This window comes from Bufo gargarizans, chromosome 1 (assembly GCF_014858855.1).
Source record: "Bufo gargarizans isolate SCDJY-AF-19 chromosome 1, ASM1485885v1, whole genome shotgun sequence".
Lineage (NCBI taxonomy): Eukaryota > Metazoa > Chordata > Amphibia > Anura > Bufonidae > Bufo > Bufo gargarizans.
The window spans coordinates 497,639,004-497,654,474 of record NC_058080.1 but is presented as its reverse complement, the minus strand read 5'-3'; the positions used below and the strand labels follow the sequence as shown (position 1 = coordinate 497,654,474).

At 49.9% G+C, this 15,471-nt stretch overlaps 1 protein-coding gene, 1 long non-coding RNA gene and 1 gene segment (V, D, J or C); 1 reads left to right on the top strand and 2 right to left on the bottom strand.

Annotated features, from left to right (window-relative positions):
• The first annotated feature begins 396 nt into the window (after positions 1 to 396).
• LOC122928158 lies at positions 397 to 980 on the top strand. The segment is given in 2 exon segments: positions 397 to 478; positions 619 to 980. Coding segments are annotated over 2 exon segments (411 nt in total).
• Positions 981 to 2,643: 1,663 nt separating this feature from the next.
• LOC122928152 lies at positions 2,644 to 5,960 on the bottom strand. Its single transcript, XM_044280716.1, has 2 exons — positions 5,922 to 5,960; positions 2,644 to 3,605 (listed from the first exon to the last, which is right to left on the bottom strand). The coding sequence occupies exon 2, from the start codon at positions 3,559 to 3,561 to the stop codon at positions 2,644 to 2,646; it is 918 nt and encodes a 305-aa protein (XP_044136651.1). The 5' UTR covers positions 3,562 to 3,605; positions 5,922 to 5,960.
• Positions 5,961 to 14,882: 8,922 nt separating this feature from the next.
• The window catches only part of LOC122923765, a 31,430-nt gene continuing 30,841 nt past the window's right edge, over positions 14,883 to 15,471 (bottom strand). Inside the window, exon 4 of the long non-coding RNA XR_006387324.1 lies at positions 14,883 to 15,121. This is a non-coding gene — a long non-coding RNA (uncharacterized LOC122923765). The remainder of the gene's footprint in view (positions 15,122 to 15,471) is intronic.

The window sequence follows — 15,471 nt, the reverse complement described above, 5'->3', positions numbered from 1 at the left end:
GCCAGTATTAACAGCCCCCCTTTTGCCAGTATTAACAGCCCCCCGTGCCAGTATTAACAGCTTTGCGCCACATTTAATTTTTACTGAGATTTGGATTGAGGTCAATTTGACTTTGGTTCACTCAACACTAGTTCACATACAGTCCAAGATATGCTTGATCTCATACTCTGCTCTGTCAGAGAGAAAATTAGATCTCAATACATTTCAGTAAAGGTAGCGTTAATTTTGTTTTGTCCAATACAGATTTGTATCTTATTGCATATCTATGAGTTTGTATATGGTGGAGCAATGAGCTGATAGGATCACGTGCTCCAAGAAGCCCAGACCTGACTCCTCCTCATGCAGTTCTGATGTCTCCAGCTCTTCAGTTATCCTACAGCACAATACAGGGTTTCAGATGACAGCTGCTCTCCAGACATCAGAGCTACAATGAGGAAGAACCACCACATTGTCTGCATTGTACTGGTTCTCTGCTCAGGTAATGAGGAATAGGCATGTAGTGCAGAAAATATGACAAAGTAATGATGACAGTACAACTTTGCATGTAGTAATAGTTCTGTCTGTGATAAATGTCAGCTAGTTAACAGAAGGAGTGATTATGGATGTGATCTTTTCCAGGACAAGTTGTTGGAGACTCCATTAAGTCAATGAATGCTCAGACATTTACTGAAGAAGGCCAGGAAGTCACTCTCTCCTGCTCCTATACAACCACATATCCCTCTGTATATCTGTACTGGTACCGTCATTATTCTGGATCAGCTCCACAATTTATATTATATAAAGCCAATAAAGGCTCTGCTAGTAATGCTGCTCCATTTGCTGGGGAGAGATTTATATCTGAGGTGACATTAAACTCTACAGAGCTGGTTATCAGTGATGTGAAGACGGAGGACTCAGCCACCTACCTCTGCGCTCTGCAGGCAGCACAGTGTCACACATCTAACCTCTCATCCTACAGAAACCTCATTCTCTATAGATAAAGAACAAAAGAACACAAACTCTTTCTATAGGTTGTTTTCATCACCTATTTAGATCCTTAAGACTGTTGGTAATAACCAAAGGATGAGAGGGGGGGGGGGGGGGGACCCCTACCCACACTGGCCCATACTTAAACATCCCAAATAAGGACACTGACCACGTTCTTTCTTTTAACCTTTCTTTATTGTTGGGTGGTAGTCGGCCACAGCTATATCTCTTTTATTCATCCAAAAACGGCAACAGTATAAAAACCGTGCGATCCGCCAGCCGCTGGACTCCCAACGGGCAGATTTCGCCAAACCCATCATTAATAACTTTTAAGTTACAGTAACTTGCCGCCAGCTGTGACTTATAAAATTCCTCAAGCCCGCACACAGCCTCCCTGAGAACAGAACACACAGACAAACAGCAATATAAATTAACATTAAAACTTCCAAATACAGGAAACAAAAGGGAGGGAGGGTGGGGACACCTCGCTTCCGATAAAGAGGAAGAGGATAGGCGGGGACAGCACATAAGTACCCTCCTGCTACCCGCCCCCGCTTCCTGCTGTGCACTAGATTAACCCCTTAACTACTCCCACAAACTGAACTCTAAATCTAGGGCCATACAGGTGCCCTAAGGAGATAGAAAGGGAGGGGGGGAGACCCACAGTCCCTGTCTACCCTCCCTAAACAGTCGGGCAGCCACCAGACTGTTGGTAATAACCAAAGGATGAGAGGGGGGGGGGACCCCTACCCACACTGGCCCATACTTAAACATCCCAAATAAGGACACTGACCACGTTCTTTCTTTTAACCTTTCTTTATTGTTGGGTGGTAGTCGGCCACAGCTATATCTCTTTTATTCATCCAAAAACGGCAACAGTATAAAAACCGTGCGATCCGCCAGCCGCTGGACTCCCAACGGGCAGATTTCGCCAAACCCATCATTAATAACTTTTAAGTTACAGTAACTTGCCGCCACGGAGGAGACCTGCCCTCAAACAGGGCTCCGACCACCACCCAACAAGAACAGGGCTTGCTCAATCCCATCCTGAAGTCCAGAAAGGAAGATATCCAGTCCAATATCAGTCAAATGGACACCGTCAGGCCTCATTAAAGAACGGTTGTCCCCTTCCAACTGGCGGTGCCGAACAACCACACCCCCCCGGGACCGGACAAAACGGGAAACTCGCAAATTCAACGTCCGCCTGCACCTTTCTATAGCCTCCCCGTCCCTGTCACCGTGCCAAACCACCCGCGGAACAATTTCAGACCACACCAACACTACCTCCCTAAAGAAGGACGGGAACCTCTCCAAATCTGACCGCATCAGGGTCAACAGTTCCAGCAAGGGAACGGAACCAATGTCATTGCCCCCAGCGTGAACAACCAGGACCACCGGGCCCACGGCTTGAACGCCAATCTCCACCACCTGCGAGAGGAGATGCGACCACCGGAGGCCACGAATACCCCTCCATGACACTTCCACGTCTCGAAAACCGAGCGATCTCCCGCCAGGCCTACATTCGGCTCGCTGCGCCGCCCAAAAAACATAGGAATGGCCGATCAACCACACCGCCGGCCTGCCCGAACCTGCAAGAAAAAACTGTCAGAACGGAAAATAGCACTAGAAACATTGACAAATAAAAAAAAAATTCATTTTTTTTTTTTTTTTCTTTTTTTATAACAAAAGGTCCGGTCTAATGTACCGTGCAAAACAGGCCGATTTCCATCTACCTATCCTCATAATCTCCGATTCAGGTAGACCCGCCCTGGCAGCCTCAGTAGCAGCCCCAATACGAAAAGAATGAGTCCCAAATTCCTTGGGATCGGCACCACATAAAGCCAAACAAGACTTGAAAACCGAAACAAACTGAAATTTGGTAAGGGGGGAGCCGTCCGCATGCGCAAAGAAATTGCAACCCGCAGAACGCAAAGAACTATACTGTGATATCAGATGAACCGGGCATGACACACCAGGAACCGGGTGGAGGGGAATCCAGGCGCCCCTCCCAAATTGGTCCGTCTTTGAACGCCGGACCCGGATCCTAAGCGAATCATTACCCAGGACAACATCATCACTAGAAAGCCCCCCCGGTTTACGACAGGAAGGGGCAACCAACTCGCTGACCCTAAGGGCCGCAAAAAAGGCCAAACTAAAACTGCCTGAAAACAGGGCCACCTCAAAGGGAGATGAGCAAACCTGGGGAAGCAGGGAAATAAGCTTGCCGAGTAAGCCAAACGAGACCGGCCGTCGACTCTCTCGGGAAACATATTTCTTCCTCCAACCCTTTAAAGCCTGCCGAATAACGAAATGCTTGGTAACATCCGACCATCCCCGCAGCTTAAAGTGAAACGCAATGCCCGATAGACGGCGCTGCGCAACCGCTGCAGAAACCCGCAAGGACCGCAAATACAACAGCCACTCCACAGTCACCTCCAGCCGCAGATCATCCCTAGCGCCAACATCTCGTTCACCCACAATCCCCCACCATTGAACCCATGAATTACCGTGAGTCTGCCAGGTAGCAGGGGAAACCGAGGATCTGACCAGCGACATCAGCTGCTGTCCACCAAATCCCACAGGTGCGGGGGGCATTCCCGGCCCTCCCGTTCCGCTTCCGGGAGAAAGGATCGGAATTCCTGCCAACGAAAACGGGAAAGAGCATCAGCAACCTTATTTTCAACACCCGGAACATGACGGGCCCTAAAATAAACATTCAATGCAAGACAGCGAAGAACCAAGTAACGCAGTAGAGACAAGACAGGAAGAGAAGAGGAGGATAAGCTGTTGACACAATACACCACTCCCAGGTTGTCCGTCCAAAAAGACACATGTTTGTTGGACAACCTGTCCCCCCACAGCTCCACCGCCACGATAATGGGGAACAACTCGAGCAGAGTAAGGTTCTTACACAACCCCGAGGACCGCCACGACTCAGGCCACTCAGCAGCGCACCAGTCCTTCCCCAGAATGGTCCCGAATCCACGAGACCCCGACGCATCAGAAAACAAAGACAACTCAGCGTTAGACATTTCCCTGGACATGTAACACGTGTGACCATTGTAGGACAGCAAAAAGGACCTCCAGACCCCCAAGTCCTCTTTCAGGGACTTGGAGAGCCGGATGTGGTGCTGCGGAGATTTAACACCCCGTGTGGCCAAGGAGAGGCGACGGGCGAAAACCCGGCCCATGGGCATAACCCGGCATGCAAAACACAACAGACCTAACAGGGACTGAAGCTGCAACAAGGTAACCTTCACCACCGATAGGAAACCATCAATCAACCCCAGAAGCTTCTGCAACTTCTCCGGCGGCAACCTGAAAACCATATCCAACGTGTCAATCTCAATGCCCAAAAACGACAGCCGTGTGACCGGGCCCTCAGTCTTCTCACTCAAAATGGGAACCCCAAATTGCGCCATCCTCTCCAGAAAAACAGTTAACAGGGATAGGCAACCACCACCACTGCCAGGGGAAACAAAGAGAAAATCGTCTAAATAATGCAAAACTGACGTAGAACCAGACTCATAACGAACGACCCACTCCAGGAAAGACCCAAACATTTCAAAATAATGGCAAGAAATAGAACAACCCATAGGGAGGCACGTGTCGTAATAAAAAAGGCCATCAACACAACAACCCAACAAGTGGAAACAATCCGGATGAACCGGAAGAAGCCGAAAAGCCGATTCGATATCCGACTTAGCCAGCAGGGCCCCCTTGCCCGCATCCCTGACCAACGCAACCGCCCTGTCAAAGGACACATAAGACACAGATGCATCCTCCGGAGAGATGCCGTCATTAACCGACGAACCCTTAGGGTAAGAGAGATGGTGGATCAACCTGAACTTGCCTGGCTCCCTTTTGGGGACCACGCCCAACGGGGAGACCCTCAGATTAGGAAACGGCAATTCAGTAAACGGGCCCCGGACCCTACCCAGAGAAACTTCCTTACCGACCTTTTCCCTGAGAACCTCGGGGAGATCACGGGCCGATTTCAGGTTATCCGCAAAATACGGGAACCGGTTCAGAATAAAAGGGATGAAAAAACCAAACGAAAAATCAACACGGAGCTGAGCAGCCGCCTGCCTATTGGGGTACCTGTCTAGCCAGGGGCCCATCTCTGCTACGCTCACCGGGGTCCTTCTGAGCCCCATGCTCGAACTGCTTGGACAGCTTAACTGGGGGGCGGGAGCATTTATTAGCCGGGTGGGAACCACCACAGGCCGAGCACTCGTGCTTGAATCTGCACAACCCTGCGAACCTGCAGTTGCCTTCATTAAATAACCAGCACGATCCGGATCGGCGGACGGCCACCGGTCCCGGGGAAGGAGATCCCCCTGAACCAGCGGCCGCCCCTGGAAAGGGGGCTGGTCTCTGTGACACCATCAATCTCAGCCACACATCTGTGGCCTTAACCCCCCAACCTATCTCCGGCTGCAAACCCAAACGGCGCCTAAATTCCTCATCATAGCGCCACCATGCGCTACCCCCATGGGACTTGTAGGCACTATAAATGATGTCCTGATAAACAAACAACTCAGAACAGCGCTCGGGGTGACGCTGACCCATAATGCAACCCAACACCGAAAAAGCCTGCAACCAATTGTTCATGGTTCTGGCAACTTTGGGCCTCCGCTCATACGGCTTGTCCGAAAAACGCCTCTCCTTGTCAACAGTATGTTGATCCACTGATATGAGAGACCAAATATCCACATAATGGTTATCCCAAATTTTCTCCTGGACGGACTCGTCCAAATGGGCACCCAAAAGACTAACCCCACAAAAACACGATTCTTTATGCACCCCCGCTAACACAGGAGCTGGCTTAGCAGGAGGCGGCGGAAGGGACAGGTCAGCAGTAGGCTGCAAACGATCGACCAACAATTTTAACAGTGTAGCCATATCAGAACCCCCACCACCCGCCCCCCATGCACCCGTAAATTGGTACTCACCGGACGGAGGCGGTATTGGCGCTACCGCGGGACCAGGCACGGGAACCTCAGGCTGTAAAGAAGGTGCCAGAACCAGGCTCTGAGCCCTGGAAGACCGACCAGACGTCCGCCTATTGCGCTGGACACGCACACGCCGCACAGACTCCCCAGACGCGGCAACGGACCCCTCCGAGGACGACGGGGACCGCCACCTTGAGGATCTGGATCGCCTGCTCCATGCTGAGTCACCAGACCTGCGACGCGACCGGTGCCTGTGGGATCCATGGCGCCTTCGGCTCTCATGAGAGGAGGATGAAGAGCTGGACCTTCCCCTGCGGGCACGTGACCGTTCGGGCGCAGGAGGGGGAGGAGGTACGAGTGGCTGAGACAGTGCAGTGATAGGGGAAAAAAGCACTTCAGCACCACTAGGGGTCACTGCAGGCATCATGGCCAGTGAAGGAGCAACAGAACTAACTCCCGGCTGCTGCTCAGTAATAGCAGGGGGCAGAGTGATTTGAGTGGAAGGGGGGGTAGGGGGGAGACTCTGGGAAGAATGGCTGCTACCCTGTGACCCCATCCTGCTGCCTGCACGTACACCTAAACTTCCACTGACCTCGTGTGAGGAGGGAAGAGCCTGGGGCTGGGAGGGGGGAGGAAGGGGCGGAGCTACCGCCCTCTGCACAGAGCCGGCAGCCAGAAGCTCCAGCGATCCTGCAGCAGCACAGATACGGGAGCCCAAGGTAAGCTGAGAAGGAGGGGGGCTATGGCCGAGACGTACGGGGGGGCGGATAAGCCGGGAGGACCGCCTGCCCTCCGCAGGAGCAATCGGGACATCACATGGCTGCATCGGAAACACCGCAGCCGGCGCACTGACAGAAGGAGGTGAGGGGTCAGGGGAACCCAGACTACACAAAAACGAGCGCAGCCACCCCTCACCCCCCTCCGCCATGCGCGCCAACAAGACCTCCCTCAGACGGGCATCACCCGCAGCCATCGCAATCTCTTGTACAGACAGAGCGCAGGTGCAACTCACCAGGACACCTCGCTTCCGATAAAGAGGATAGGCGGGGACAGCACATAAGTACCCTCCTGCTACCCGCCCCCTCTTCCTGCTGTGCACTAGATTAACCCCTTAACTACTCCCACAAACTGAACTCTAAATCTAGGGCCATACAGGTGCCCTAAGGAGATAGAAAGGGAGGGGGGGAGACCCACAGTCCCTGTCTACCCTCCCTAAACAGTCGGGCAGCCACCACAAGTGACAAAATACTTGTAGAGTTCTACAGATGTAGCTGAGCTAAATATGCAACCTATATCCAGGGCTGGGGCAAGGTCCACCACCAACAGAGGCTGAGCTGCCCAAGTGCCCCCCCCCCCCCCCCAACTTGTGGAGTCTTTACTGAATACTGTTGTAATCACACATAAATATGCAGAGTTTAATGTACCAATTAACTATAGCTGTAAACAAATGCACAACCTCTTTAGATCCATATAAAGATAGAAATAAAGTGCACAAACAAGTCATATAAGACAATAACCACATAATCTTAATATAAATAAACATAATCCTGTCAACAAGACAGAATAAAAACTAGAAAGTTTTGCAGGGGTACGGGTAGATGGGGTGGTAGGACAAGGGCTGATGGGGGAAGCGGGGCTGGGTTCTATCATCTAACCCCCCTCCCCCCATCAGCCCTCGACCCCCCCATCTACCCCACCAGACATTTAGATGCTATTTATTCCTGCAGCTCTAATGCTCTGATGATCACTAATCAGTAGATGACTCAAGTCAAGCCACCCCCGCCATTTAGATATGATGGTTTGTTATTAATCATCATCCACCCCAACACACCCCCCTGCGTACAGCGCGTCATGGCAAAGTGCGCGCTGTACACAGCCAGTCAGGCAAGCGACTGAGCAGAGATCAGAGCAGTGGAGGCGCGGCAGCGGCAGCGACGTGGTCAGTGGCCTGCCTGCCGCCCAGAGGCTGGGGAGATGGCCTACGCCCTGAGGCTGGAGCCTCCCCATCCTCTGTGTCGGCCTGGCCCTGTCTATATCTATTGTTTTAGTGATTTAGTGATTTCATTTAATAAGAATCCCTTGGTGGTTCGGTGTGTCTAAGTTCCAATATTATCTCTGGTGTTTCATTGATCTTACTAATACTATTTCTTCAGAAATGGGTTTGAAGAAAGACCCGAATACACTGTTTTTCAGGTTTATGTTGTGCAGTTGTAAGACTGTGAACCGGGGAGGGACCCCCAGGATACAGCGAAGTCATGGAATAAGGAAAGCGACACGGACACCAGCTCCTGATGCAAAAACAGTAACTTTACTGAACAGGGGAATAAACAGTAGTATTAACAGTAATGACAACCGTGGTTGCAGAGAGTATATATCACATATATATCAAATACAATAAACACCTCATGTCACATTCCTTTCTCTTGCCCCCAAATGACACTGTTCACGTGCCCTGAATACTCCCAGCCTAGATGCTGGAGTGGCCTTGTAGTGTAGCAACAGTGGAGTGTCCAGAATACCCTATACCCCAGGCTCAGAGTCACAGTACCAGCCCAAATGAACAACCGTACCCAAAGCAGCATACACAACAGAGCCCGCAAGTAGATACTGTGCCGCAGGGTAATGGACCTGACCGCTGGCGCACACGGCAGAGCCTACAAGTCAATAACCGTGGTTGCTCCAAACCGACAGCAAGTCCCTGCCACAACATGTGATCCTGCAGAACCTGTACTCTGACCCTCTGTTCCGATCAGCTTCCTGACGCCGATACTCATTCCTGCGAACAGAATCCGGATCCACACGGTTCTCTCATGCAGCTCACAAAATGGCGGACTTCTTCTTCTCCAAGCTGAGCAACTCCACCTCTCCTGGTAACTCCAACCGTTCCACGGCTCTTCCAGCCTTCTGGGACCCAGTCCTCTCTCTCTCTCTCTCTCTCTCTCTCTGGGAAGCCTTCTGGATCGCTGACCCTGGCCTGGTCCTTATCCGATGGGGACTTACACCAACTCGCAGGTCCTTCCATCCACCATGAGGCTTCACAGGGTCTGTAACCACATTCCACGGTTCAACTGACCTTCCGGGAACCGATCCTTTCTCCTTTGGCAACATCTGCATTGCTGACAGGCATCAGTCACTTCTGACAGTCACTTTGTCCACTCCAAGTCCCACAGACCTGAGGATGGCACTGGATCCTGTGTTCAGACTCAGCACAAGCATGTCTCCTCATGTCACCATTTCCTGCTCAGTCTTGCACACAGCATGAGTCATCATCTGTTTTGCATATCTAGATCCGGCAATAACTTTGCTGTGTGGGGAAACAGTCATGACAGTCTCAGAAACAGCATTCAAGAATCAGTGGCTGTTTCTCCATCTTACACATTGACAGCAGGGAAGTAAGTACCATAGCGGCAGACCATGTTACTGCTATGGGGCCCAGAGCAAGAGGGGGCCCAGTCTTAGTTGGGATTATCTCCACTTCTACTGGAGGTAACTTGGTCAGGACCAGAGATAGCCTTGCAGTTCGTCCGGCGGTCGGTTCACGGCGAACTTCACATGTTCGCCGAACATGCGAACATATGGCGATATTTGCACCTGCTATATTCTTTTACATTGTAAAGAACTTTGACCCATGACACATCCATCAGGTGGTACAGGACAGCCAATTGAAAAGTTTCAGCACATGGACATACCCCCTACCTTATAAATAGACATTCAGTCTTTTGTCAGTGTGGAGCAGGGACAGACTGTTAGGGACACAAATCGCTAGCTAATAGGTCCACAAAAGTCCTTTTAAGGACTGGTATAGGTGTGCAGTACATAGGGGTGTAATACACTTATAATATACTTTCTAACATAGAAAGCATATTATAGTGGATTTGTATTGTGCAGAAGTTGTGTGCGGTTCTGCAGCGATACCACAGCTACACAGGGTGTCAAACGCAATTACAAAAAAAAATATTATAACTGGGGTGAAATACCAGTTGCCCCCCAAAAAAAACTGATAGAAGCGGGGTGTTATATGCCAATATTATACTTTCTTTATAGTGTATTTGGGTATTGCAGCATTTGTTTGCTGTTTTGCTGCATTCCCTCTGCTACACACAGAGACAAACGGTACTGGAAAAAAATTATAACTGGTGTGATATACCAGTGGCCCACCAAAACAACTGATAGAAGTGGGGTGTTATATACCAATATAATTTCTTTATAGTGTATTTGGGTACTTCAGCATTTGTTTGCTGTTTTGCTGCGTTCCCTCTGCTACACACAGTGACCAACGGTACTGGAAAAAATAATTATAACTAGTGTGATATACCAGTTGCCACCCAAAAGAACTGATTGGGGTCATTTAAAAAAATGACAGACAGAAGAAGAGGCAGGCCCTTCCGCAGGGCTGGTAGGGGTTGGGCAGGAGCACCAGGCCAGAGCCTAAGTGGGAAGTTGCAGAAGGTGCGTGCGATTACGTCAAAGGACGCACCAGACTTGGTTGAGTGGCTCACTCAGCATTCCGCTTCTGTACCCTCCTCATCCTCTCTATCTGCACCCTCTTCTCTCTCTGCTGTGTGCACCCCCAAAGATACCACCACCACCATATCCCCTCCTCTCAAGTCAGAGGAATTATTTTTAGATCCATTCCAAGACATTTCCGATGCTCAGCCATTCTTGGCATTAGATCAGGAAGAGGCGGTAGCAACAGCCACCACCCAGCAGACTGACAACAGTACCTAGATCAGCCCAAAGAGGTTAGTCCCCTCTGTTGCTGCCTACTCCAAGATCTCTAATGTTAGTGGTGGGGAAGGTGACGATGATGACATTTCGATGGACGTCACGTGGGTGCCCACAAGAGAGGAAGAAGAGGGGCGTTCAGAGGGAGAGATGGAGCAGTAGATAGGGAGGAGAAGCAGGCAGAACTTACATTGCACAGGAGGCAAAAAGCAGACTGCAAATGTATCAGAAGTGTGCCATCTACCATGCACTGTCACATCTGGCGCTCCAAGGACGCCGACACATGGCTCCACAGTGTGGGCTTTTTTAACGTGTCCGCTGCTGACAATACTGTTGCCATCTGCAGCCTTTGCTGTCAATGTATAAGTCGCAGTAAGCCAAACACTCACCTAGGGACGACTACCTTAAGACAGCACCTGGCCTCCCATCACTGAGCCCAGTGGGAGCAACGCCATCAGAACGCACAAAGCCACACTCCCGGCGTTGACCGCCCTGCCTTTTCTCCTTCTCCTCTCTCCTCCCAATTGTTCTCCACTCCACCTTCCACCGTGCCATCCTCGCATTTATTTGGCAAAAGGCAGGCTTCCGTGGCCCAAATGTTTGAGCGTAAGAAGATGATGATGCCGGATAACCCTCTTGCCCAACGGCTGACCGCTGGCTTGTCGGAACTGCTAGCCCGCCAACTACTGCCATTTAAACTGGTGGACCCGGAGGCCTTTAGAAAATTTGTGGCCATTAGAACACCACAATGGAAGGTCCCCGGAAGGAAATATTTCTCCCAGAAGGGCATACCAGAGCTATATGGCCACGTTCAGCGGCAAGTGAATGTATCTCTGGCACACAGTGTCAGTGCCAAGATACATCTGACCACAGACACGTGGACTAGCAAACACGGGCAGGGAAGGTACATAACTTTTACTGCCCACTGGGTAAACCTTCTGACTGCCGTCAAGCATGCAACCCGTGGCACCCGTGTAGATTTGCTGTTACCGCCACGGATTGCATGAAGGCCTGCCTCTTCTTTTCCTCCTCCTACTCCATCCTCCCTCTCCTCCTCGGCTGACTCCTCTTTTTCCGCTGCTACCATCTCTTCCGCTGCACCCCCCAAGATCCGAATCCCCAGAACCTATTTGAAGTGCCAGGTGAGACGTTGCCATGCTGTGCTGCATATGTTATGCCTGGAAGCCAAGAGCCACACCGGTCCTGCACTCCTTTCAGCTTTGCGTTCACAGGCAGATCAGTGGCTTACCCCGCTCAATTTGGTAGTTGGTAAAGTGGTGTGCGACAACGGTGCCATTCTGCTGAGCGCGCTGAAACAGGGCAAAATGACACACGTGCCGTGCATGGCACACGTCCTGAACTTACCGTATTTTTCACCCTATAAGACGCACTTTTTCCCCCCAAAAGTGGGAGGAAAATGGCAGTGTGTCTTATGGGGCGAATGCTGCTATTTTTACACTGATACACCGCCGACCGCAAGCTGCACAGGTAGGAGGCAGGGCAGGCGGGCACTGGCAGCGTAACTTCCTACGTCACGTGCCTGCTCTGCCCACTTTATGAATGAAGCCGGCGACGCAGGCACGTGGCGTAGATAGTTACGCTGCCAGTGCCCGCCCGCCCTGCCTCCTGCCTCCAGCCTGCTATGATTGTAAGTAAAGGCTGCTGGATCGAACATATTTATTGTTAAACATTGCCTGCCTGCAGTTAAAGTAGATAGCATTGGTACAGTGAGCGGGGCCCAGTGCAATAGTATACAATGACTGCACTGGGCCCCCGCTGCTATTTATAAACTAGTGTAGATGCCAGCCCCCACCCCCTGTATTGGGGGTAATTCACAGTGGCTGACACTGTTATGGAGGGGATCTGTGGATGTCAAATAGCATAAGATGCTATTTATCTGTCATCCACAGATCCCCTCATAGCAGTGTTATGCCATCCACAGATGCCCCCATAACAGTGCCATCCACAGACGCCGGCATAACAGTGTCAGCCACAGACCCCCATAACAGTGCCATCCACAGACCCCCATAACAGTGCCATCCACAGACCCCCATAACAGTGCCATCCACAGACCCCCATAATGTGTCATTCACAGGCTACCATTAGTTCAAAGCACACCAAAAGCACACCTTTTGGTTCAAAACATATTTTTTCTTATTTTGCTCCTCAAAAACCTAGGTGCTTCTTATGGGCCAGTGCGTCTTATAGGACGAAAAATACGGTAGTCGTGCAGCGATTTGTTGCCAAATACCCCGGGGTCCAGGACGTCTTGCGGCAGGCCAGGAAAATCTCTGGCCATTTCAGAAGATCTTACACGGCCATGGCTCGCCTTGCTAACATTCAGCAGCGACACAACCTGCCTGTCAAACGTCTGATTTGGGACTGCCTGACACAATGGAACTCCACCTTGTATATGCTTGATAGGCTGCTCCAGCAGAAATGTGCAGTTAATGACTACCTGTACGAACTCTGCAGCAGGACAGGTTCTGGGGAGCTTTTTTTTTTTTTCACAGCGCCAGAGGCTGCTCATGCGTGACACATGCAGACTTCTGCGGCCATTTGATGAGATCACCAAACTGGTCAGTCTCAGCCAGGGCACCATCAGTGACATCGTACCTTACGCCTTCTTTCTGGAGTGTGCATTGCGTTGTGTCATTGATCAAGCAGTCAAGGAGCAGGAGCTGGAAGATGAGGAAGTCGCAATGCTGGATGAATTCCCGCGGGGGCTACTCCATCTGAGACAAGTCAACAACAGGAGTCTGAAGAGCAGTCAGAGGAGGATGGTGCCAGGGCGGAGGAGGAGCAAGAAGAGCATGCTTCAAATGTTTCTGGGATCCCTGGTGTTGTCTGTGGATGGGGGGAGGAGAACGAGGTCGACATTATCCTGGATGATGAGCAGGAGCCAGGCCACTCCACCGCTTCCAGTTTAGTGCAAATGGGGGCCTTCATGCTCCACTGCTTTAAGAGGGACTCCTGTATAAAAAGCATAAAGGGCAAGGACCGGTACTGGGTGGCAACGTACTTAGACCCCCGGTACAAAAAAAAAATGGCGGAAATGTTACCACCATCACAGAGGGCTGTCAGAATGCAGAACTTCCAGGCCTTGCTTTGAGAAATGCTGTATTCTGCTTTTGCGGGCGCTGGCAGAAGAATTTCCACTCACAGAGAAACAGTTGCGGGTACCAATCTAATAGTGCCGGCAAGAAGAGGGCGGTTTGAAGATGTGTTGTCACTTCGGATATGAGATCATTCTTGCAGCCAACCCATCGACAGCCTTCCTCCGGATCCAGCCTCAGGGAATGCCTAGACTGACAGGTGTCCGACTACATCGGGTTAACGGCCGATGTGGATGCTCTGAGAAGCAATGAACCCCTGGACTACTGGGTGGGCAGGCTTAACCTGTGGCCAGAGCTGGCACAATTTGCCATAGAACTGTTGGCTTGCCCCTCGTCCAGTGTCCTGTCCGAAAGGATGTTCAGCGCAGCAGGCGTGATCGATAAGCGCACTCGCCTAGCTCACGACAGTGTGGACTACCTCACATTTCTAAAAATGAATGAGGCAAGGATCTCGGAGGAATTCAACACATGTGACGAGTCGACCATATTTGAGTGAAATTCCTCATGACAGCCCACAAATATCCGCCACCACCCAGAACAAATCATGGTCCCTGTCTTAGGTAAATACAGCAGCATAAAAGGCCTTTTATGTCCGTTGAATGCCTAATTTTTGGGGCCTGTACTGGCCAACAGTTACATATTTATCCTGTGACCGCCTAATGTACCTCCAACACAGAATCCAAAGTTCTTTGCTGTCAGGTGAACGCCTATTGGCTAATTTTTGGGGCCTGTACTGGCCAACAGTAACATTTTAATCCCGTGGCCGCCTAAAGTCCCTCCAGCCACAGAATCCTACAAAATTCTTGATCATGCTGAGTTAGGCCGAGCTATGTGTTTGACTTAAACTACACCGTAAACTTAACATCTTCCTGCTGCTGTTGTCATCATCATCCTTTGTAGCTATGTGAAGGTCTCATACTACACCGTTACCTTTACCTGCGGCTGTTGTCCATATCAAGCTGATTTCTGATGTGTAGTCCTTATATTACACTGTTAACATATACCTACTACTGCTGTCTGTCCGGACCCTGCTGAGTTTTCCCCTGGACTAAAGGGTCCTTACTGCTAAGTTCTCTGTTAAAATCACACCAAAACATAAAATTATTAAAAAACTAAAGGAAACGTAATAACTGAAAATAACTATTTAGTTAAAAAAATAATATAAATAAATTTTCTCTATGGCAATTTTTGAAGGTCTTCCTGCAGATCCATTAACTCTTCCAGGTCCTTCTTATGCATGCTTTCAAATTGATGCAGCTTTGCCGTGGCTTTCTGCAGCTTTGACGTGGCTTTCTGCATCTGGTCCCATATTGCCCTCACCGCTTTCAGGTGATCCTCCTTTATTTTATTTTTTTATTACTGTTTTGGAAAAATAAATAAAAAATTTGTTACAATTAGGAATTCGAGTCAATTATTGCATTTTGTGGAGTATTTGGTTTAGTGCTGACGATTTACATCTAAATTGTTATGTATACAATATTTACTATAATTATATATTATGTTATTTAGTGACAGTTTGCTAGAGTATAATGTTGAGTTTTTGGTTATTTAATATTAGTTTTTGTAGATATAGTTATTGTGCAGTGCTGTTGTTTTATATTATATTACTGTAGTTTGTGTTGTCTCATCATTGTTGGCCCTTGTATATTCTTCATGACCTGCTCTATAATAGTATGGAACCGGTAATTACTATCTATTACAAAAAAAAT